This window comes from Tetrao urogallus (assembly GCF_951394365.1).
Source record: "Tetrao urogallus genome assembly, chromosome: 9".
Classification (NCBI taxonomy): Eukaryota; Metazoa; Chordata; class Aves; order Galliformes; family Phasianidae; genus Tetrao; species Tetrao urogallus.
In genome coordinates this window covers 4,154,028-4,178,072 of record NC_136822.1, presented here as the reverse complement: position 1 = coordinate 4,178,072, position 24,045 = coordinate 4,154,028, and the positions used below count along the sequence as shown (strand labels likewise).

Below are 24,045 nucleotides of genomic sequence, written 5' to 3'. Positions count from 1 at the left end.
ATGCAAATGCCCCTTTTCTGCTCTCAGTTCCAAAGGCAAGCTTTGTGCCTTTTCCAGGTTCAGCAAAGAGGAATTCTGCCTTGCACAAGGCCCACAGACCGTGCTCTGCAGACATGAACTTCACTCTTGTGATACCAAGTTCTTGATTTGCCAAAGCAGATCAATTGCAGATTTAATGCCTGGGCTTCATGCAGTCTGTGGGTGTTGCTCACACAAGTTTCATTAGATGGGGGGCACCAAGGAGAGCTCAGATGTGCTCTTGGTAGTTTGTGAGGGTAAGAAATGGCACTGGAGCTCATGGAGCTTTCAAAGGGATCTGTTTCCAAATGCATGTGTATGGCTGTGGTCCAAACAGCTGAAAAGTAACTGATGCTGTGGCAACAGGCTGCAGGCTGGGGCAGGATCTCCAACCCAACCACACATGGCAGATCATGTGGAAAACAAACAACAAAAGAGGGCTGAGATGCTGTGCAAGTTGGAGCAGCCATAATCAATAATCAGAGGAGACTGTGTTGTGGTCGGGAGCTCTGAAGCACTTTCCAAAATCACTGAGAATTTGCTTTTAAGTGCTGAGCTTTTGGCTGATGTCTCCATGAGGGTGTTCAGAAGAGAAGAGGTCTGATGTTGGTTAGCCGAAAATGGGCTGGAAAAAAGGGATTCTGTGAGTTACTTTGGAGTCAAGTGAACAACTGCATGGAGCATTTTCCCTTCCTCAGCGTGTGATCTGACTGCTTTGGCCAAGAGCAACATCAGCTGCCCATAGCTTACATAGATCAGTCACGTGTAGGCTCCACAGTCCTTCAGGATATCTGGTATTTCTTCATCGGTGGCAAAACAACTCGCTGCTGGGGAGATTTCTCTTAAAGCATTTTTTCTGCTTAAAATGCAGTGGTGCATGCATTTCTGGGAGTCCTGTGTGAGCCTGCTGCGAGCAAATGCCATTTGCTGCTGTAATTTTTGGCCACGTTTCAGGTGACAAAAGGGGAGCAGATGGCTGTGATGTGATGGGCTGCGTCCGCGTGTCCGTGCACAGGCTGAGCTTCTGTTGCTGTGGATGTAGCTGTGTTCTTCTGCCTCAGAGTGCCACAGCCAACTGGAACACGTTAGATTTTCTCTCCCTGTACTGCTGAGCTGTATTTCTGAATTGCCTTGAAATGTGGATGTGTTTTCCAGATGGCTCTCTCTATTTTTTGCTCTTCCACTTTCACGGAGATGATGACAGCAGCAATGAATTAAAATAACATTTGTCCTGGGAAGAGTTGGGTCATACCTAAGAGAAAAGAGATGTAAGAGCAGCTGTATGGGAGGCAACAGCCCTCAGCATTTCCTGAGCCCTCACATTTCTATATTGATACCTCAGTTTTGGCCAAGTCTTTACATTTCTTCTCATTTTGACTTTATTACCTGCGTGAGCTTTATGTTTGTTGCCCAGCAAGATGGAATATTGCTGTTGAACTGGAGGCAAGCTTCTGGTTTGTTACACTTTGCCTAAAGTTCAGGATTTGAAAGTGCTCCCTTTCCTCAGCTGTTAGGGACTGTGGCTTATTTCCCTTCCTCTTCTCTCCCTTTGTTAGCCTATGGAATCTGCCTCTCCTCTGCCTCCGCGTAGGAAGGAACTTCCTGCTGATCTGACTGCTTCCAAGCCCGTGTTCCACAATTCCACAAGGCTGGCATGTTATAAATAGCCCTGGACACCAGCAGGAGCATGGCCGTGAGTGCTGCATGTGCTGCTCTGTGTCGGCTCAGGGCTGGCTCTTGCACAGAGCAGACAGTGCTGTGCAACCTGCGGCCAGCAAACTGCACTGCTGAGATGTGTTCTACGATCCTTTTCACAGTGACAAAATGAGTTTTTAAGCAGTGAGGAGGACGACGTGTTTGTTTTATCTAAATTATCCTAGACAACCTGGCATTAAGGTCTAATTTAGTTGAAAGGGAGAATGAATGAAGTGGTAAATAAATACCGAAGGCTTTTCCTTCAGACGATGCTGAATCTGCTGATTTCTCCTCAACGCGGTGTTTGTCATTCTGTTCTGGGGATGGTGTGACCTCAGCACGAGTTCTCACACCTCCCAGCAGAGGGCAAAGTGAACAGTGCTGCGGGAGGACCGACTGGAACGGCTGAAGGTTTGTGCAACATTCATGCTTCATGCAGAACCTCTACTGCTATTCAACATCCCCTTCTCCTTTTGCTTTTATCACTTTTGAAACCTACTTCTTCATTGGAACTCTTGGTCCTGCGGTTAGGGTTAAGGTTATGGGGTGAGCTGGGAGCCCGAGGTCACTTGCAGAGGCAGAGGAGGTTTGGGGGCTCAGGTGCAGTCAGTCCCATATTGATCTGGTCTGCTTTGTTGCACATTGCTTTCCATCCCTTTGGGTGTCTGTCACCGGTGTCCAAAGTGAAGCCATCAGAAGATGACTGAATGTATTCCATCCAACAGCAGTGGTTGAAAGAGGATTTTAAAATAGAATTTGCTGTATGTTATTACAAGCGTTGCTTGTTCTGCAGTTTTGCAAGTCACAAGAACAAGGTGTCTTTCCTGCCATGCCTGCACTTGCAGATCTGTTGCAAGCTAGCTGGGTTTGTTTCATGTTTGCTTGATTTATTTTAACTTTTAATCCAGACTGTTCTTCTATTGTTAAAGGCTCTTTGGTTCTGTGTTTACCTGCAGGCGGTGTTTGAATGGAGGAAAGTACAAAGGTGTAACCCTGTCTGCTCTTGTCTTTTGTGTGAGGTGTCTGATCTTCCTGTGAGCTCCCGGCTTCTGCAGCTCAGCCTCACCTCACTTCATCCAGACAGCAGCACTGAGGGTGTGTAAGGACCTGCTGCCCTGGGACCTTGGTGTGCCTGCAGCGTTTTGTTGCTCAGTACCTGTGCTGTGTCCCCAGGTGCTTCACTGTTGGCAAAGTGATTTATTGTTGTTTTAATCCTTCCCTGAACTTACGATTTCAGGTCGTGAACCTGCTCTCATTTTCACAGGAGCCTTCACATCCTTAGAGGTGTGCATTAAAGCCGGGGGCAGATGTGAAAACAGCTGTTTTACAACAGTGTGTGTGCCACAGCTACAACATCATTCCCTTGCGTGCCTTCACACTCAGGTAGAGACCAGCACTAAGACACACTGTCAGCCCCAGAACCTGCTGTGTCTGTTTGGATCAGCCCATCAGCTGGTGAGCTGAGAATGGAGAGAAGACAAAGCTGATTGAAGTCAAAACACAGACCTGTTTGCAACCCATGTGGGTGAGCAGGTGCTTCCTCCCCAGACCCATCAAATAAGAGAGAGTGGAGCTGGGTTGCACTCCAGCCACAACCCCCTGCTGCCCATTCACAGCATGGTGCTGGCTGCACCTCCACTGCTAGGGAGATGTTGGTAGTTGGGAGCTGAGAGCCTGCAGGTGGGGACGTGGGGTGTTCCTTCAGCATCCTATGCTTAGGAGACCAACAGCTTTTAAGTAGTAATCGTGAAGGTGAGCTCTGTCTGCTTTCCTGAGGGCTGTCAGTGTGTAACTTTGTGTTTCTGAGTGCTGGACAAACCTGCCAACAAGGAAAAGATATTGATCAAAATGGTTTTTGTGTGGTATCCTGAATACTGCCGTGGGTAAAGCTTTGCAGCCTCTGTGTCTCTTTTAGCAGCAGGCAGTGGGTGTCCAGATGAGGCCAAGAAGGGATGGGGAGAGGAGGCTGCACCACTCCCTGGGCACTGGTCTGGGTTTCTGTTGGTTTTTCTGTTGGGTTTTGTGCTCAGTTGGTTGAATGGTTTTCTCTGGATCCCATGTGAGGTGGTCACCTGAGCCCTGGTGAGTCTGGAGGACAAACAGACATATTTGCATTTCACCTTTAGCTGTTAACTAAAGACTTTCAGCTGCTCTTCTCAGTGTGAAAAATCATAGGATCGTTAAGGTTGGAAAAGACCTTTAAGATCATGTTCAATTCTAACCCGTCCCACCATGCCCACTGATGACATCCCTCAGTGCCACATCTCCACAGATGGTGACACCACCACCCCCTGGGCAGCCTGTGCCAGATATCCAACCTGACCCTCCCCTGGCATGACTTAGGGGCCATTGCCTCTTGTCCTGTTGCCGTTACCTGGGAAAAGGGGCCAACTCACAGTGGAGCAGAGGAAAGGAGGATCTGCTGCGTTCACTGACACATCTCCCTGAGCTTTACCCCTCTTGTGTTCCTGTGCTTTTTGTGTCTGGGAGTCTTTGTGTCTGGGAGGAGGACAATCTCAAACTGAGACCCAAAAGCCCACGCTGAGCCTTTTCCATTTGTGGCTGCAGGGATGAGCTCTGAGGTGTGATGGTGTCACTTCAGATCGGGCTTTGTTAAATAGGAGCCCCTGACCTGGCAGTTTGCTCTGTTTTCTTACATTAGACAAGGAATACGCCCAGCAGGAGAGCAGAGAGGGGACATGCTCTGTCAAGAGCTGAGATGGTTTCACTTCCCTTTGCTCTAATGACACCATTTCTCACTTCTCTTCAGCAGAACAGCATCTGGAAAGGACTGCGGAGGGGAGCTGGGGTCCCCATTGGACCCACCATTGCTGGGTGATGTCATGGAGTGCCTCATCAGTACCTCCTCCTTCGGGTGAATTCAGAGCTTCTGGTTGTGACAGGTTTATGCCAAAACTGTGCGTAGATGTGCTGGGTAGTGCCACAGAGATCAGATACAAAGCTGAGATCAGTGTGTCCATACCATGCAGCCCTATGAGGAAGCATGGGCAACGTGCAAGCAAACAGCAAACCGTGGGTGTAAGCGGCTCACTTGCAAGGCCTGCAGCTCCTGCAGAGATCTCGGGGGAAGGGTCAGCAGTTCTCCCTTCTCGCTGCTCCCGCAGGTGCTTTGTGAGCAGTTGTGCAGAGCATCCACATCAGCACTCAGGTCTGCGGTGCTGAGCCCTCATGCTGGCCGCTGGGGAAGCGTGGGGGAAACGAGGTGGCTTCTGTGGCTCCCTGCTCCCTGGCCCACTTCCTCCTTGCTTACGTTGGTGGAGGTGGGAGATGGAAGAGCGCAGACCGCAGTGCTGGAGCCAGTCCAGGGATGGGTGTGGGAGCTGGGAAGTGGATGTGGCCAGGCCGCTGACCGGCACCCCTCTTTCCCTTCCTGCCCACCCCACGCTTCCAGAAATGGCCTTTTGCTTTCTACTGAGACCTATTTCTGCCTTCCCTCTGGGCCCTGGGTTAAATGAGGGATCCTCTCTCACAGTAACTCTGCATTGGAGGCCATGTCCTCAGCCAAACAGCCTCTTGCTCAACCTGAAGGTTTCGTGCTTGCAGCTGCTCATGCTGGTGGCTCACCTGGTTCCCTTTGAGCTGCTGCTCTCTCTGCTGAGCTGTTTTCTTCCACCTCCCCGAGGTGGCTGCAGCTGTTGGTGTGACAACCTGTGAAGGCGAATGAGCCAGCAAACTCCATACTTCACTCTGAGCAGTCTGCCCTGCGAAGCAATGCTCAGCATTACAGGCTTCTCCAGGTTCCTTCTTTCCAAGGCTGATGTGTGGTGAGGATGCTGTGGGACCTCCCAGCCGTGAGGCCACCCTCTGCCAGCTCCTGCCCTTCTTCTGGGTGAGTGTCCTTGTGGTGGGCTGGGGACCAGGAGGGGTCTGCAGCTGTCTGCTGGTGCTGGTGACCTCGAGTAACACCCTGGGAATTTTGCCCCACTGCGGAGTTTCTGACATCTGCTCTGGTTCGCTTTTGAACGCTGAGTGCTTCTCTCTTTTCCTTCTTGATTTTCAGACTTCAAACTTCCTTGAAAATGCAGGAAATGAAACCACGGGGCCTTTTTTTTGTGAGCGATGCGGGAGCATCCAGCCTCCTTCCAGAGAAGAAATGAAATTCAGGGTAAAAGCAAAAAAGAAAAATCTCCCAGGTCACGTATGCTGGCTGCAGGCGTTTGGGGGCTGCTGTGAGCAGATGGCCAATGGGTCGGGGTCACCCAGACAGCGAGGTGTCTGGGAGGGCGACTGGGGAGGTTGGCAGTGGGAAGGGAGGGCAGGAGCTGTCCAGCACAGCTTCACCCCGACCTCCACATCGCTTGGGAGCTTCCTGTGTTGGGATGGCGAGGACCTGCACCGAGGTGCTGCGTTTACCCAAATCCTGAGCAGCCACGGAGGACCCTGAGCATCCCAACCTGTGCACTGCAAGAGGCTGGGTGCTGCTGTCCTGAGGCGGGCTCCCAGCAGCTGGGAACCCGGGTTTGGGAATGCTGAGAACGGTATTGGCCCCTTTCTTCTTCTTCCCCTGCAGGAAATGCGGTGAGGTTGAACCCAACCACCACTAGCAGCCCCAGGCCGGTCCCGCTGAGCCCTGGGGCCCTGCCCACAGCCCCCACCCCGTGGTTCCTCCTTGCAGCTGGGGCCGCCTGCGGGTGCACGACCCGGGGTGTGAACGCCTCGCCGCGCTCTCTGCCTCCATGTGACTGCAGTTTCCGTTCGCTCCTTCCGCAAAGCCCGTCTCAGCGCTCGGCAGAAAGCGGGTGGGAGAACACCTTGTTGGTTTGCATCCGGCCCCACGGAACCCCCCAGTGCAGTGGAGGGGCTGCAGGCCGCAGGATGAGCTGCTGCAGGCCCCGCGCGCTGCTACGGGTGGTGAGTAGCTGCCCCCCAAAAATGTGGGAGGATGGAGAGTGGAGGCCAAAGCCGGACAGCAACAAGGCAGTGGTGGGGGAAAAGAAAAGGGGTTTGGGTGCTGCTGCCAAGCTGGAGCTGAAACCCTTGGGTTTTTGGGGAGTGGTGCTACGGTGGGGACACCAAGGACCTGGTGTGGAGGTTGAAGGCTCAGAGGGGTGCTAGCTTTCACCTAGAAAAAGGAGTCTTTCTCCGGTCCCCTCTGGATTTGGTATCAGCTTCCTTCTTTCAGCTGTCCCAAGGATGGAGATAACCCAGGAGGTGTCCCTGGCTTACCTCCAGCCGTGAGGCTCTGGCTCCCCAAGCAGCCAAAAATAACCTCCGATCGCTTCTTCAAGCACCAGCAGCTATGAGAAGGCTGAGCCCTCAGCAAGCCCTCGTTGCTCATTTGCCTGAACTTCAGCTTTCACCCCAGATGCAAATGCTGGCAGCTCCGAGCTCACAAAATAAGCAACAGGGGCCCTTGTGCTGAAAAGCAGCACTTCCCCAGATAGTGCTGGGATTGGAGTGTTGGCACTGGGGAGGAGGCTGCAAGCTCCGGGAAGGCTGGCTGTGGTTGGGTGATATCTGCCCTGCAGAGCTGTGTTCCGTGTGTGCTGCCTGTCCCTCGCTTCCTCCTGTCCTATGGGGGTCCCTGTGCTGTGGGTGTTAGCTGGGCAGCTTGTGGTGGCCAAGTGCTGCGAGCAGGAAGGTGAGTAAGAGTGACCATCGCTGTCCTGGGAGCCCTGGGGATGCTGGTAACTGACCGTGCTGCAGCTCCTGACTTCTCTGTCCCCACAGGAGAGCTTCTGCTGAGATGGAGGCCCCGCTGCCTGTTCTCTCCCTGCTCCTGGTCCTTCTGGCAGTAGGATGCGGAGATGGGGCAGGCACAGCATGGGCCTTGTCTCCTGGTGGTTGCGAGCAGGTAAGTCCTCCCTCTTGCAAATCCTTGCCCTTCCGACCTCTTGATTCTCCTCTACAAGCCCCAGGCACCTCAGCTTCTCCAGGCTTTCCCCTCCCAGCTGCTGGCCTAGCGCTGGAGCTAAGATTTGGAGTGGGACATTGAGGCTTTACCTGAGGAATCGCCTCCATCTCACTGTTATCCCCAGTCTTATCATCTCCCCATCTCATGCCTCACAGTGAGGTGTTGCATGTCCCCTTCTTGCCGTAGGTGCAGAGCACTGCAGACTGCAGGAGGAAATGGTTGAGCTCCGTCCCTAGAAATCTGCAAGGTGACATTGAAGAGCTGTTGCTGGATGACAACACTATCCGGGTCCTGGGCCGTGCCTCTCTGTTCTCGTACCACCAGCTGAAGCACCTCAGCCTGACCAAAAACCGGATGGAGCTCATCGAGCCCGGTGCCTTCCTGGGCAGCCAGGGCCTCCACGCGCTATCCTTGGCAGACAACCTTCTCTTCACCAACTACTCACTAACAGCAGCTGCTCTTTCTGCTTTGCCAGCCTTGAGGACGCTCGATCTAGCTGGAAATCATCTCACTGAGGGCATGGTATCTGTTTTGCTCAGCAACCTGTCTTCCTTGGAGTCCTTGTCTGTGGCTAGGAATGTCATCATGAGACTGGACTCTTCTGTCTTCTCCAACCTGACGCAGCTCTTGGAGCTGAACCTGGAGAGGAACTACATCTTTGAGATTGACCAAGCTTTTGAAGGGCTGCAGAAGCTGCAGAGGCTCAACGTCGCTTACAACTACATGACATGCATTGTGGACTTCAACCTGACCCAGCTCCGGGTGCTCAATGTCAGCTACAATATCATCGAGTGGTTTCTGACCCTGGAAAGCGATGACCTCTTTGAGCTGGAGGTGCTGGACCTGTCCCACAACCAGCTCCTTTTTTTCCCCGTGCTGCCCCGGCAGAGCAAGCTGCACTCTTTGCTGCTGAAGGACAACGAGATGAGCTTTTACCAGCTCCTCCCCAACGGCACGTCCCTGGAGAATGTCACCGTGCAGTTCCTGCTCATCGATGGCAACTCCACCAACATCACGACGGTCAAGCTGTGGGACGAAGTCTGCTATAGCAACCTCTCTTCCCTGCGCCTCCTGGACATGAGCCAGAACCAATTCTGGTACCTGCCGGAGGGTTTCCTGGCCAAGATGCCCGCTCTGACCCACCTGAAGCTCAACCAGAACTGCCTGGAGACCTTCCACGTGTCGGAGCGGGACCCCTTGGCCATGCTGACGGAACTGGACCTCAGTCAGAACCTGCTGACGGAGCTGTGGGAGGACGCGGGCGCCGGGCCCTCCCTGCCCAACCTGCAGCTCTTCAACCTCAGCACCAACCTGCTGCGGGCGCTTCCTGCCGGCATCTTCACTCACACAAAGCAGATCACTACAGTTGACCTCAGCTACAACCGCCTCGACCTGTGTCCCCAGCCGGCTGTTTTAGGCCGGAGCGCTCCCTGCGTGGACATCAGGGGCCTTGCCACCCTGACCCGCCTCTCCTTGGCCGGCTGCGGTCTGCGGGACCTGGGCGGCCACCCCTTTCGAGGGACGGCCCTGACTCATCTGGACCTCTCTGACAACCGGGAGGCTCTGTCAGGGGACCTGGGGTGGCTGCGGGACCTGGCTGCGACGCTGCGGGTGCTGTCCCTCCGCAACACCAACCTCTCCTCCACCTCGGTGGACTTCTCGGCCCTTCAGAGCCTGGTGGGACTGGACCTGTCGGGGAACACCCTGACCGCCCTCCCCGCCTCGCTGGGCGCACTGAAGCTACGCAGCCTCGACCTGCGGGACAACAGCCTGACGGCGCTGCCCGCGGACGTGGCGTGGAGGCCGCTGGGGAGGAGCCTGCAGGAGCTCTACCTCAGCCGTAACCCCTATAACTGCTGCACGCTGGGCTGGTGGGAGGCCCTGCAGAGCATGGAGCGCCTGCGTGTCCCCGACGGGCGTGAGGTGACCTGCAACTACGACTCGCAGCGGCTGAGCGCATGGCTGCTGCCCGAGCCCGTCCTGCGGGACTGCCGCTGGCGGACGGCCGACATGGCCCTGCTCTACCTGGTGCTTGCCCTGCCCACCTGCCTGACGCTGCTGGTGGCCTTCACTGTGCTCTTCCTCATGCTGAAGCCAAAGCTGCTGAAAATGGTGAAGAGGCGGTGCGGGGTGTCCGGCCCGTACTGATGGCTGAGGAGGACGCAGGGCCCTCTTGGGAGTGAAGGCGAGCAAGCGGGTGGGGGATTGAGAACTTGCATCCGTTTGGTGGCCCAGAAGTGGCGTTTTGGGCTGCCTGGGTGCTTGCTTTTATTTATTCACACCGCTGTGGTCACCCTCCATGTGTAACCACAGAGACGTGCCCAGAGGCCAACACAAAACTGGCACTTGTGCAGGTGAACTTCCACGGTGAATGTTTCACGTCTGCGTGTTTTGGAGGGCGAGGGCTGCAATCCACGCGTGAAAAGGTAAAACGGAGAAGAGTGGCAGATCTTATTTCACTGGATCTGTCAGTGAAACTTCAGCCCTAGGGTAAACCACTAAGAACAGAGGGACCGGGGCAGTGACCGTTCCCCCAGCGGCGCGGTCCCCGTCCCACACTGCACTGGTGGTGGCACCACTGCTGGCAGTGCCTGCTGTGCCAGTGAGACAGAACCTCAAACCTCAGTACAATACTGGCCAAAAGACACGAGAATAAATTATATTTCTGGTAACGTTGTTTCATCTGTTTATCTCTCCTGGTTGCTGCGTGCTTTGCGATCAACGGGGCAAGCTCTGAGCGTGGAGCTGCAGGAGGGGATGCTGCAGAAGCAGAGCCAGGCACAGCACTGGAAAGATTTGGAGAAGGCCATCACATCCACCCTTGCATATGGCTGGGTTTTTTGCCCTATTTCAGATAGAAACAGCCAAAAGAAGATCAAGTGCCAGCTGGGGGATCCTTCAGCCTATTTCAGCCGCTCTCCTGCTCGTGAGCAGCTCACCCAAGGGGCAGTGGAGACCTACAGTGACAGCCCTGGATGTCCTCCAGCTGCTCCCACTGGTGCCAGGCACTACAGCCACGTTTCGGTATCTCTCTGCCAGCTCTGGCCTCGATATGTGGATGCAGATGTGCACTGTCCTCACTTGTATTCTTGCAGGCAGATGAGGCTGTCATGGTCTGGACAGTGGGCAAGCAGGACACAGAATCGGTGGGATGAGCAGACACAGAGGGTAGGTGAGGTTTGGCAATATTCATGCAAAAAGCCACTGCAAAAATCTGGTTTGAACAAATCAGCATCCTCAGGCAGGGGGAGATGCCTGCATTGCTCAAGATGCAAAACATGGAGGGTAAGAACATGGGCTGTGCAGCCTTAATACATGAGTATGCTGGAGGAAGTGTGCGTTGGGCTGCTCTGCTGCTCAGGGAGGATTTTTTTTCTTAGGGAAAGTTGTTTCTTTAGGGGGAGGCATCTCTGGAACACTGAGACATAATATATAAGTCTGTTGGAGAGCAAAAGTAAGGGCATTCTGCAACCTTCCCCCCAGGATGCAATAAATCACCCACAGAGCACCTGGCCTGCAGAGGAAGGAGATGCCTGCATCCCCCAATGCGTGGCAGGCTGCCCTGTGCCCTCAAACCACACTCAGGTCTGACAGCCTCAGCTGGTGAACGAAGCCTGGGATTTTTCTTGCTGCTAGAACTTTACATTCAGCCTGAGACAAGCTGGGCTTCTTTCTCCTGTTACACCATCATCAATTAAAAAGTCACTTTGCAGGCCACAATCACTGGCTCAAGGCTTTGCTCACATAGGGTTTATCATGAGGGGCCTCCCTGGCACTGCCTACAGTGAGCTGGGAACTGCAGTCTGACGAGGCAGCAGTGGGAAAGCCTTTGTTTTACCCTAAAACCACGCCTAGGCTTGGTGACTTTCTACTGTACTATCTATATATATTTATTTCAAATCATGTAAGCACATTTTCTGAGAGGTGAACACCATCCCTGGCAGTGTAAGGAAGGAAAATGTCTCCTTTTGTCTCTTGGAATTCACTGCATCTCCAAAGTACTTTCAAGACAGACTTGTTTTTTAAATATTCAGTTCTTTTAAATGAAGGATTTAATCTGTGCAACCTGAAACTGCAGATGTAACCTCTACTGAGGGAACGTGACAGTAATATTCTCATTGAAACACTGATTTATCTGAATGTATATTTAACATTCCAACAAATAGTAATAAATGCCATAGGCAGACAATAAAAAGCAATACTTCCAATGTATAAACATTTAACATTTCATTTTCAGACAAAGCTGAAATCACAGGAAAACATGTTGGTGAGGTTTTCAGCCAGAGCTGGCTGAGATGTAAACAAAATGAAAGATAAATCATTTAAAAGCATTTTGGGCATCTTACATAGGAAAAAGAAACAGCCACCACGTTCAGCTGCCCTGTTTCAGCTTTCTCAGTTCAACTTCTTAAAATGTATACAAACCTGAAACTGCTGTAATATTAAGCCTCAGATTCTCTGTGGCCAATGTAAAGAGCGTCAACTGCACAAACAGAAGAAGCTGCAGTGGAGGAAGCAGGCTGACGTTGTTCTCTCCTAGGAATATGGGATCTGTCTCTGCCCATCTAGGTTGTCTTGATTTGGAATCAGACTTCTTCACATGACTCCACATCCCAGCCACAGGACTCCAGCTGCTCATCCTGTGGAAATTCTACCTCGATATCATAGATGAAGTCCGGGTCGTCCTTCTTCTTCCTGTTCTTTTCAAAGAGCTCATCCATGATGCTCTTCCTTTTGGCTAGCTCCTCGTCGTCCAGTTTGTTCATGTCCTCCTCGGGGTCAATGGTCTCTTCCTGCTGAATCTTTTCCAGACTCTCAGCCAGACTCTCTCCCCTCAAGTGGCCTCTCAGCAAACTGTGCAGCTTCTTCAGCTGACGCAGTGAGACTCCTTCCAGGTACGCTTTGTGCCGAGGGTTATTCTTCAGCTGCTCAGCAGCGATGCCACAATCTAAAAACAAAACCACCCTGAAGAAGTACAAAGGCAAGCAAGTCTGTTTAAGTAGAGATCATCCTCTCCCTAACCCTTACAGACGAGGCCTCCAGGTTTAGCAGCACTGCTGCTCAGGTTAAGACGCTGCCCTGGCCTCCTCAGAGAGACAGCGTTACCCCAAACCTGCCCACTGCATGCTCCCCACTGGCTGGTGCTGTGACCAGCTGCTCCTTTCCCTGTGAGAGGAGAGGAAGTGGGGAATGCTGTATGGAAACAACGCACCTGAGAACTGGGAGAAATTTCGGACAGGCATGATGCGCCGGCGAGTCTTGTCCTCCTCCTTGTAGATCAGGATCACAGATGGAGGCTGAAAGCGAATGCCGCACTTCTTTGCGATGCAAGTCATTGCAGGTCTTGCTGCTGGCTGAAAAGTGCTCAGTTGTATCAGAAAAGTCCTCAGCAACTTCAGCCCTCACTGAAGAACTGGAAAAAAAGGGAAAAAAAAGCTTGAGTGCCTCTTGTTAGCCTTTTGTTGGGACTAGAGTGACCCACGCTCAGTAAAAATACACACCCAGGCTGCAGCTCTCCCAGGGGAGACCTCAGGGGAACCTGAACACATCTCACATGCTCTTTGAGCTGAGCATGGGGAGCAGGGTGACTCTTGATGGCTGATTTACACCCTTATCGCCTCTCAGTTTTTGAAGCAGGATTCTGTATCACACACAAGTGAAATTTTTGGTCTACCAGCTGAGTATTGCACAGTCAAACGATACCTAGGAGATATTTATTGTGACAAGGGAGAAGCCTGCATGCATACTTTATTAAACACTGGAATTCTCTTTCTTAGAAGAAAACAAAACAAAAACCAAACAACTGTGTAAGAGGAAGTGCATGTTTTTGTAAGCTTTCCTGTGGGTTCAGCTTTTGCCATACCTGAGAGGTAGAGAAGAGGGTGGAGCGAGGAAGAACCATTTGGCCCAGTGGATCTGTAGCTGTGTTCCTATAGGTGGATGGAGAGCAGACTGTTACGATTAGCTCACTGTTAGGTAAGGACTGCAAAACTCTCAGGTGTCTCGGTGTGTTGGTCAGCTACTGAATGAATCAGGTTACAAAGTTCACCACCGGAAGCATGGCTGGCATCAGCAGCCCATTTTTACCCGATCCCACTTAGGAACCCCTCATGGCAGCTCTGCCGTCGGCTGTGACCCCGTTAGCGTCAGATGGAAATGACGGGGATGGAAAGAGCCCAGCACAGCCCAGCCCTCACCACGGCGTCACCTCCTTCAAGCGGCAGCGCCCGGCATGCGTCCTCCTCCCCCCAGGGCAGCGATTAAACACGGGAACAAACCAGCAGGACCGCCGAGCGAGTGGGAATTCCCATCTCCGGGAACCGAGCTGCCGCCAGTCCCTGCCGGAGGAACGAACGCACCCCAGGTTCCTCAGGCCGGCGCCGAACGCGGCCGCCCGGCATCCCTCGACCCGCACCCCCCGGGCGGGGCGGCCTCAGCCGTTGCCGCGGTAACCGAAGGGTCCTCCCGCCGAAGCCCCCCTTCGGGCTGTCCGCTCCAAGTGCCTGCGGAACGCGACACAAAATGGCCGCCCGCGGCCTCCACGACAATCAGGCGGTGCTGCGGGCAGCCCCCGCCCTGAGGTGAGGCGGGGCCACGCGGGGCGACTCCAAGATGGCGGCCGAGCTGTGGCGGCCGGGGTTGGGTGTGTTGCTCTGTGCCCTCCGTAAGTGCCCGGCGTAGCGCCCGGCCTGCCGGGCTCAGCTCTGCCGTGCCGTGCTCTGGCTATTCACTCCTTCTGTGCCGTTTCAGACGTACAGGCCGCCTGCCGTGGGAGCGCCGTCTCGCAGGAGCTGCTGAAGGAGGGCTTCCACAGGTGGAGCCGCCGGGCGGGGCTCGGGGCTGCTGCTGAATGACGGAGCGGTGTGGGGCGGGGGGATCCTGCAGCCCCGGCCCGGCCCGTTTGCCCCACCATAGCAGGCTGCCCAGGGCCCCCTCCGACCCCCCTCGGGCACCTCCAGGGATGGGGCACCCACACAGAATGCCCTGGGTTAAAAAGGACCACAATGACCATCTAGTTTCAACCCTCTGCTATGTGCAGCGTCACCGACCACCAGGCCAGGCTGCCCAGAGCCACATCCAGCCTGGGATGTTTAATTTCTCACGTGTTTGTGATCTTTCTTCCATCTGCGCCCATCTCTGAGCGTTCGGCAGTGTGACACGTGGAGGTTTTTCTGCTGTCTCTCAACATACAGGTTTCAGCACTGTGCCCCCATGGTTTGCTTTAAGGGAGCTGCTGGTGAAGGTGGAGCTGAGTGGGACGGGGCAGTGGACAGAAGGATGCACGGTGGCTGCCAGAACTCACCTGCCACGGGGAGTCTACGTGGATCCCTATGAGCTGGCATCGCTGCAGCAGCACAACGTGACGAAGGTAAGGAGGCAGGATCTCAGGGCTTCTCCCATAAAGGCTGCGTTTTGCCAGTAGCTGAAGAACACGTTGCTCAGGAAGCTGTAATCTGTGTTCTTCAGGGGGCTGCAAGAACTGAGGTGGCTCGTTCCTCTTTCCTGAAAGATGCTGCACAGTATCACGTTTATGGCTTCTTGATGCAGTTCTCAGCAGCACCTGGTGCAGGGTGTGTTTTGTCATAGGTTGCTGGTGTTACTACCTGTACCTGTAGGTGTGCTTACCAGCAAGCTGCTACAGCTCTGCTCAGCACTGGATAAGCAATTGTGGTAAAAGTTAACCAGGCTGAAAAGAAGGAAGGTTAACCCTCTACAGAAGAGGAGTGATTGCAGTCTTCCAGCCAAGGTTCTCTATCAAGGTCTTCAAAAGAGCAGAACAGTGGCTTTAAGTGACGTGCTGTGAATTTGGAGTGAGGAGCTTTGCAGCTTGTGTTTCATCACAGCTTCCTTGAGAGACTTATGCCTAGATTTTGACTCCAGTGCTTGATTACTGCTGGTCCTCCCATTTTAAATGGGGACTGTCCAGATTTTCCCTCTTCCACGATGTGTCTCTTTAGGTTGTGCCCATGTGGTAAGAAACAACCCTAAAACTATACACAGCCATACTCGTTGGGGCTCCATTCTTAGCAGGACACTTTTGTAATACTAGTAAAACAGTTTAAAACAAACACTGGTTCAAACTTACTTGCAGCATAACTTTGGACTGGGCTTCAGCTGACTTTATTTTTGTTTTTTATTTTATTAGATGTTTGTCTTCTAGGCATATACTCAGTGCAGTTTATTTACAGCCAGCTAGAAAGACAGCCTGCTTTGTTCTCTCCGGAATTTGATGTCTTGGGTGACCACAAGTACTTAACATCACTACTCAGTAGAGGAGTTTGTGTGACTGTGCTTTTGCTGTCTGCTGTGGAGGTCTGCAGCAAGCTCTGTACCCTGCCTGTACACACAGAATAAATTCCAACAGTAGACTTTCCCTGGTACTCTGGAGGGCAGGGGTCACTGCAGGGGTTGCAGTTGTCCCTTCTGATGCTGCAGTAGATTACAGCAGCAGACTGTGACCTCCTTAATCTCAGATTCATACCCAAAATGTTCATACCTTTTTTTTTTTCTGTATCCCTCTTCTGTGTTGATTCCAGTCGCAGCCATATCTGTCTCTTCATTCGCTTGCAGGCAGTGCTCATTCCTGATGCTGTTGATGTGGAGGCTCCTGAGTACTCAGCTACAGACCTTACTGTCCTGCTGTACCTGCAGCCCGACCCTCGCTGTTGGCACTGTTTCAGAGCAGCACTGCCTGTGCATGGGCGCTACCACCGGCCAGCAGAAAGCAGCGAGGACACGTTGGTTGCTCTGAAGAGTGCAGAAATACTGCTCTGCTGCTGTGACGGTGAGGTTCTGCTTTGTTTAAGTTCAACCACTCAGACCGCGTGTTCTCACTGTATTTCTCTTGACAGCTGAAGCCATGCGAGGTGCATTTAAAATTATTCACTGTCAGGTACTTGGTCAAATGCTGAATCAAAGTATTCTGGTGGTTTCCGAGTCTTTCTTCTTGCATTTGGATGGTGCAGAAGAGGGAGGGAGCGTGTTTCATGGTGGTTGTAGTTCCCAGATTCTTCTGAAACAAGAACCTGGTATCCACTGACAATGAGTATTTATTATTGATATAAAAGCACTTATGGTAGGGGAATTCTTGTATGCGACAACAGGAGGTCAACAGGAAGACATGGAAGAATGACTTCTGTAGTTTTGGGGAATCTATAAGCTGTAACTGCATGGCTAGAGTTGAGAGATCTGCAGCTCAATGATGGCTGCTTTGCTCTGTTAAAGACAGCCCGTGGGTGAGATTCATCCTTAGTTACCTACTGTACCTGTCTTCCATAGAGCACCTGTCGCCAGAGTGCTGGCAGCCTGCTGAGGTGGAAGCTCCCTGTTCAGAGGAGAAGGAGCACCTCTGTCAGTGGTACAGTGCAGCACACCAACCCGTGAGTTCCCATTCCTGAAGGAAATTCTTGCCTCTTGCTGCCTTTTTCTGAGATGAGCAGCTTCCAAAGCATGGGACCTAACTGATAAAAGCCTCACTGTGTAACTTCTTATAGAAGCTCCCTTCTTCCTCTCTGACTTGGTTTTAATGGGTGTCATCCTGTGCTGTTCTGTGCCCTTGGTGGTGGCTGCTCTCCTCACCTTTACATTTGTTCTTTTGTTTTCCTCCTCCCCTGAGCAGTTGAGTTGGAGTCCTAGAATTGACAGTGCTGTAATTGGCACTAGTTGAATTAAGAATGGCCTCTGCAGGGTAGGTTTTTTCAGATGAGTTCAAAATGGGAGAACTCTGCTGCAGTCTAATAGGGAAAAAAAAAAAAGACATGAAAGTTAAAAGAATAACTTCTTAAAAAAAGGCCATCAGATTGGATAAGTGTCAAGGTGAACCAAGGTCAGTTAGATTTTTAGTACGGCCAACAGCTGCCTTTGAAACTTGAACACTTTGTGGTAGTTTAGAGATTCAGAAATAAGGCTAATTTGTTTCATAACAAATCTTTTGTTTGTGTAATGTGTGCCTTCCTATATGTAAGGTAACTTCAGAACACAAACAGCTGTCATCCAAAAATGTTTTGCGGAGGAACCAAATAGTTGTTTATCTTGGAGAAAAATGGCTTCTCAGTGATCTGCAGAATGCTTATTCTGAGAGATCTCTGCTGGCAAGCTTGATGCTTGAAGAGCAAAGCCACAGAGCATACAAATGCCTACCATTTACAATGGAGTAGATACATTTATTGAGCTCTGTACCACAAGAGCAACTGGCTCTCTGTAAGGGCACTGAATTGAAAGGCTGTGTCCCATCTCAGCTTTCTCTTGGGATTCAAAATCAAGCCTTAGCAAAAGCCAAGTTAAATAGAAGTCTAGTTACTGCTCCCCTGAGTTGCAGTTTAAAAAAAAAAAACAGCAACAACAACAGAAGCTGGTTAAATGTGCATAACCAATTCACTTTTCCTTGCAGGAGTACGAAGAATTGATTCTGCGGGTCCCGGTGGGGCTCACACAACACAGTTTCTTAGTGTGTGTCATGACTCTTCTTGCCACCGTGCTCTGTTCCAGCCTGATTCTTGCTGCTGTGTGCAAATATGGAGACTTCTCTCTGGTGACCTGCTTGGAATAAAGAAGTGCAAAATGTCTGAGCTCCTTTACTGTTATTTACATCTCAGTAATGCGTGAGGATGCCATAAGGACTGTCATTCTGTTGCACAAAGGTGGCAGCAGTCAGGAGCAGAATCTATCTCCCATTCCTTACCCTAGGCCTCAGCCTGCTTTGGCTACAGTGCTTCTCCTTGCAGAGGTGTTTGTATTTCTTGAATTCAAATGAACAGACTTGAGAAGTGTGTGTTAAGGGTATGAAAAACATCTCATCCTTCAAGTTCCTGAATTTGAAGTTTGTTTACACTGTCCAGATGGGTGATGCATGGATTTGGGAAGAGGCATTCTGTGCTTATTTGTCACAGTAGAAGGCTTAAAAAACAATCTGTACAATTCTGTAGTAACTGAGGGGGAGGGAGGGGGAGTGAGGGGGGAGGAGGGGATTAACTGCTCTTGCTCAAATCCTTCACTTAAAGAGCTTGGAAAATCTGAAGGAAATCTCACCCTATATCTGAAGCTGAAATAACCCTTGGAAGATGACAGCTGGTGAAAAGATACAATCTAGAAGCAAATACTTAGAAGACTTGAATTCAGCCATCAGAGCAGTTGGTAAATACAAGGAAATGGAGAGGAAATTACTTAATGGAAAAACTGAGTTGCTTTAGATTAGCAGAACTCGGTTGCTGCTTTCAATCGCCAGTAGGTGGCATTGTGACCTTACAGTGGCTCAAGCTCAGTTTGTTAAGAGCAGGTGATTTTCAGGGTGTGTGTGAGAGGGATGAATGAACGTTCTGGTTTTCAAATTCTATCTTCCTTTATATGCAGCCAAGACTGTTCCCCAGCAGAATCAGCCTTTCATTGCTGTCCAGCTGTAGCTTCAGGATCCCCTGGGCATCCTTCCTCTGCTTCTGCTGGAATTCAATAGAGAGCTCGTCTTGTGACTTTGCCCGCAACAGGTTGGCAAGTGCTCTGACAGTGGGCTCTTGTTTTGCCCTGGCTGTGCTGAATGACGGTGGCTGCGCCAGTACTTCATCCACTACCTCAGAGGCGTCATGCTCTGCATCTGTGTGGGGGAAGGGAGGAATTAAAGAGAACAATTGCGGAGAGCTCTTTAACCATATCGGCGCCGCAGGGCTGAAAAGAGACGCTGTGAATAGGTACTTGTCTCTCTGTGGCATCTGGAACTCCCCGGGTTGAGTTTGTCCTCGTGTCCAGCGAGACCTGGACAGGCTGGAGAGCTGGGCAGAAAAAAAAATGGATGAGGTTTAACAAAAGCAAGTGTAGAGTCTTGCAGCTGGGGAGGAATAATTGCATGCACCAGTACAGGTTGGGGGATGAGCTGCTGGAGGGGAGCTCTGCAGAGAGGGACCTGGGTGTCCTGGTGGATGACAGGTCGGCCATGAGCCAGCAGTGTGCCCTTGTGGCCAAGAGGGCCAATGGCATCCTGGGGTGCATTAAAAAGAGCGTGTCCAGCAGGTCGAGGGAGGTGATCCTCCCCCTCTACTCTGCCCTGCTGAGGCCTCATCTGGAGCACTGCATCCAGTTCTGGGCTCCCCAGGACAAAAACGACAGGGATCTCTTGGAAAGAGTCCAGCGGAGGGCCACCAAGATGGTGAGGGGCCTGGAGCATCTCTGCTATGAGGAAAGGCTGAGTGAACTGGGTCTGTTCAGCCTTGAGAAAAGGAGACTGAGAGGGGACCTGATCCAGGTCTATAAATATCTAAGGTGTGGGGGGCAGAATGGTGAGGCTGGACTCTTTTCAGTGGTGAATGGAGACAGGACAAGGGGAAACAGCCAGAAACTGCAGCATAGGAAGTTCTGCACCAATGTGCGAAGGAACTTCTTTACAGTGAGGTGACGGAGCACTGGAACAGGCTGCCCAGGGAGGTGGTGGAGTCTCCTTCTCTGGAGATGTTCAAGACCTGCCTGGATGCCGACCTGTGCGACCTGCTGTAGGGAACCTGCTTTGGCAGGGGGTTGGACTCGATGAGCTCTGGAGGTCCCTTCCAACCCCTACAATTCTGTGATTCTGTGTTCTCTCCCGTGCAGTTCTGTGTAGCAGTCTGACTGGTGGAAGGGCAGTGCTTCCAGATTGCTGCTCAGCTCAGCTGGAAGCTTTGTCTTCTGAAAGCTCAGGATTTCTTAAGTGTCAGGTGATAGCAGTTGAAAAGCACGGGCTAGCTAAAGCTGCCTGACATCAGAGCCCAGCAAAAGGAACCTCGTTTCACTGGGACAGCTGAAAATATTGCAAGTGGTAAAAATAAGACGGGTTGTCTGGTGATGTGTGTGTGTGACAGTGCGAGAAGTCTGCATCAGCGCTCAGGTGACAAACTGGCAGGAGGGGCTCAGCACAGCACTGAACACAGTGACCTCAGAACAGGTTGGAGTGCAGCTGCTGGAGTGTGGGGCCAAGAGGGATTTCAGTGGCCTTTTGTGTGGCACCAGGAGCTACAGGTGTGCCCTGGTGTGGTGCCCCATGGAGCTGAACGTCAGTGCCGGTCCTGCAGGGATCGCCGCGTGGTGTGATAGCTTGAGCTCTTGGAGAGAGAACAGATAAAAGGTCGGGTACAGCATCGCTAATAGGTGTGAGGACCGAATTAAGGGGATTGCACGATGGAAGGGGATAAAACTCTCTGAGTCGCAAATTAACATCACAACAAAGCAGCGTCGTGTAACAGTGATAGAACCAGAGGGAATGGCTTCAAGCTGTGCCAGGGCAGATTTAGGCTGGATGTTAGGAAATGCCACTCTCTGAAAGAGTGGTCAGGCACTGGGATGGGGAGGTGGTGGAGACACAGACCCTGGAGGCGTTCAAGGAAGGGTTGGATTTTGCGTTGAGGGACGTGGTTTAGTGAGAGCTGTTGGTGATGGGGGGGTGGTTGGACTGCACGATCTCGAAGGTCTTTTCCAACCTCGGTGATGCTGTGAAAAAGACGCGCCTGGGGAGAGGATGGCAGAGGGCTGAGCGTTCCGAGGGCGGGCTGGAGCGGGAGCCGGGTGAGTTCGCGGCAGCGAGCGGCGAGGCCGCGCCGTGGGAAAGGAAAGCGGAGCCGAGGGGAGCGCGCCCTTCCGCGCCCCGCTTTCCCGCCCGGCGCGGCGCGGCGCTGCGCCCCGCGTTTCCCGTCGGCCCCCGCGCCGCTGAGGGCTGCCGGGTGCCGTAGTCCCGTTGGCGGCGCCCCGCCCCTCGCGGGCTGTGGCCACGCGCGGCGGTTCCGCTTCCCCCTCCGGCTCCTGCCGCCGCCGCCTCGGTGGGTGCCGCCGCCGCCATTGCAGAGGCGCCGTGTGGCGGCCGCGCCCCGCTGCCCGCTCGTCCGTCCCGGAGGGCGGCCGGCGCCGCCCCGGCTCCGGTGAGTGCGCGGCCGCGGCCCGCTCCCACCTGCCGCCCGCGCCGCCCTTTGTGGGCCCTCCCGGCCGGGCCTGCGGCGGGGCGGCGGCGGCCGGGCGGCGCCTCGCGGGGCGGCACCGCGGGCGCGGAGCTGCGGGGGGATGCGGGGCGGTGCGGGATGCGCCGCGATGGGATCGCTGCGATGGGATCGCGGCTCGAGCCCCCAGCCGCGCGGCCCAAAAAACGGGAAGCGCTCCGATGTGCGCTGCCGTTATGGAGGGGGTGGAGGTGGAGGTGGCCCAGCGCTGCGGGGCGAGGACGCCGGGTGTGGGCTGGCCGGGAAGGTGTTACGGTCTGGTGGGATGAAAGAGGCGCGGGAGCTGAAAACGTGAAGCCTTTGTGAGCTTTGAAGTGGAATGATAGGAGAGGAGAGGAGAGCAGAGCAGAACGTGAGGGGAAAACTCAGCGAGCAGCGTTTGAGAGGAAGGAAGAGCCTTCGTGTGGAGCTTCTGGTTGATGCTGCAGTGCTTGAAGGACCCAAGGTTCACATCCTCTGTGTGTGTGGGATTGGGGTGCGCGTGATTAAAAACGTCGGGCTGCAAAATGGGCAAGAACACAAATGGCCATCAGCTTCGTCCTATGGGCTTCGAACTCCTCATGGCACGGTGAGGGGGGCAGGAGGCACACCCTGCACTGCTGGGGTCGGGCTGGGTGCTAACCCTGCACTCAGCCAGTGTGGGGCTTTGCTGCACAGACACCTGCTGGTGTGCCCTGTGGGGTGGTGGGTGAATGCTTTGACCGTGTAGGGCAGGTCTCATCTTGGGCTTCTTTTAAAATGTGGCCCTTTAAACACCCCGGTGTGCTTATTTCGTTTAAGCCTTTCAGTTAGGTTTAAAAGAGAAAATTGTTTGAGCCCCTTTGTTTTCTAAATGATGCTAGGAAAAGTGTGAAGGGTATCGATGCTCCTGATTCTGTCTTTGTGCTGATAGGAGTGCTGCGGGGATCAGAAAGATTATCAAAGTGTTTTGCTAATAAGAGTACTTCAGCTTTAGCGTTCCCCTATCAGTCTCGTACGCTTCACCTTTCATCTGTTTTCTGTGTTAGGAGGTTTCTGAGGCACTGAGAGCTCCCTGAGATTTCTGTGCCAGCGTTTCCTGTAGCAGTCCCCTTTGCTGACATGCCTGTGCGTAGCCACAACAAAGCAAAAGTTACTTGTTTTGAAAACATGGTACTCGGGGAGATGCTGCTCTGACTGGCTGGGCCTGCTGGTAAACGTGAGCAGCAATCAGGCTCTGGGGCCAGCAAGTGGGATACAGGAGGGAAGCTCTAAAGGTGAGTTGACTTACCAAGGTTTTGCGGGGAGAAGGTAGCAATGGTGAGAGCAGGAGGAGGGAGAAGTGTGTTGCTGCCAGGCAGTGTGTGTTCAGCCCTGCTGCTTTGCTTCAGCTGCCAGCCCTTTGAGAAGCTGTATGTTCAAATGCCTCGAGTGCCTGTGCTTAAAATAGTGTTAGACAGCTTCTACAGGTGATGTTTTGTAAATAAATAAAACAGAATGAATTCTACAGTTTGATCATAGTGATGGAAGAAGTTAGTTCTTTATAACCGAGGTGGTTCCGTGAGAATGATGGACCTGGAACAGATTTTCACTGGTCTGACAGGCTCCTTTCTCTATTAATGTCACTCTAATAGTGTGAAGTATTAACATTTGTTTCTGGATGGTTGGGTTGATTGTGGAGACTCATAGCTAATGCACCCTAATGAATTATGTTGCTGCTGGCAGTTGGGAAAAGATGCAAGTGAGTTGCCAATAGAAGGTGGTGGGAAAGCTTTCTCTTCTCTTTCTAGAAACCGAGTTACGGGGATCAGCTCTTTACCAAAGCAGAACCACTGTCTTGGAGCCAAAGGGAGATTCAGAAAGATTCAGGAAGGCTGGACCTGCTCAACTTCTAGTTCTTCAAGGGGAGGCGTTCTTCCTCAGTCTAAATCAAGTTTGGCCCAAAGTTTCAAGAGTTCTGTAGCTCCACAGTATATCATCTTGGAGTGATTTCTGTACTTGCTGCAGTAATTGAAGGCATGTTTGCAGTTAGGTTTTACACTGCAGGTGCAGGTTGTGTACTGCTCCTTGCTCTGCAAAGTGCAGCACTGTTACCAAGCACTGATCAGCTGAGCACCTGCACACCAGGCTGGGCTATGGGGCTGGGTCTCAGAAAGGATAAAGTCCTCTTCGTGCAGCTCCAGGGCTGGAATGATTCTGCATCCCTGCAAGGCCAGCCTGGGGGGAGACAGCTTTTCCTGCGAGGAAGTGTGGTTTCATGTCAATTCATGCTATGGCCTGATGGGAAAATAGGTGCTTTATTTTTTGATTGACTAGCAGACAGGAGCAGTGCTTTGGTTGTTTGGATGAATTTGGGGTGATTGCAGTTGGTATCTGCGAACTAACCAAAGGAATTCCTTACGTGTTTGAGGCACTGATGTTGTGGGATATCAAAACGCTGCGGAAACTGGTGAGGATTTTTTTGGTTGAGCAAGACAAAGGATCTTGAAACTCTCAATGAATCAAACTTGCGTTCTTGAATTTTGAAGTGCTTCAGAAAGTTTCTGCTTCAGC

The 24,045-nt window shown here is 52.5% G+C and overlaps 3 protein-coding genes across 3 annotated transcripts; 2 read left to right on the top strand and 1 right to left on the bottom strand.

The window, feature by feature from the left end:
* Positions 1–7,408: 7,408 nt before the first annotated feature.
* Positions 7,409–9,736, top strand: NRROS (negative regulator of reactive oxygen species; the record flags this gene model as incomplete). Its single annotated transcript, XM_079539724.1, has 2 exons — positions 7,409–7,528; positions 7,775–9,736. The coding sequence occupies exons 1-2, from the start codon at positions 7,421–7,423 to the stop codon at positions 9,734–9,736; spliced, it is 2,070 nt and encodes a 689-aa protein (XP_079395850.1). The 5' UTR covers positions 7,409–7,420.
* Positions 9,737–12,174: 2,438 nt separating this feature from the next.
* On the bottom strand, positions 12,175–12,924 carry CEP19 (centrosomal protein 19; the record flags this gene model as incomplete). Its single annotated transcript, XM_079539692.1, has 2 exons — positions 12,175–12,536; positions 12,801–12,924. The coding sequence occupies 2 exons, from the start codon at positions 12,922–12,924 to the stop codon at positions 12,175–12,177; spliced, it is 486 nt and encodes a 161-aa protein (XP_079395818.1).
* Positions 12,925–14,200: 1,276 nt separating this feature from the next.
* PIGX (phosphatidylinositol glycan anchor biosynthesis class X) lies at positions 14,201–18,137 on the top strand (the record flags this gene model as incomplete). The annotated part of the gene is made up of 6 exons (XM_079539843.1): positions 14,201–14,252; positions 14,339–14,402; positions 14,816–14,957; positions 16,160–16,373; positions 16,868–16,968; positions 17,979–18,137. The coding sequence occupies 6 exons, from the start codon at positions 14,201–14,203 to the stop codon at positions 18,135–18,137; spliced, it is 732 nt and encodes a 243-aa protein (XP_079395969.1).
* Between the last annotated feature and the right edge of the window lie 5,908 nt (positions 18,138–24,045).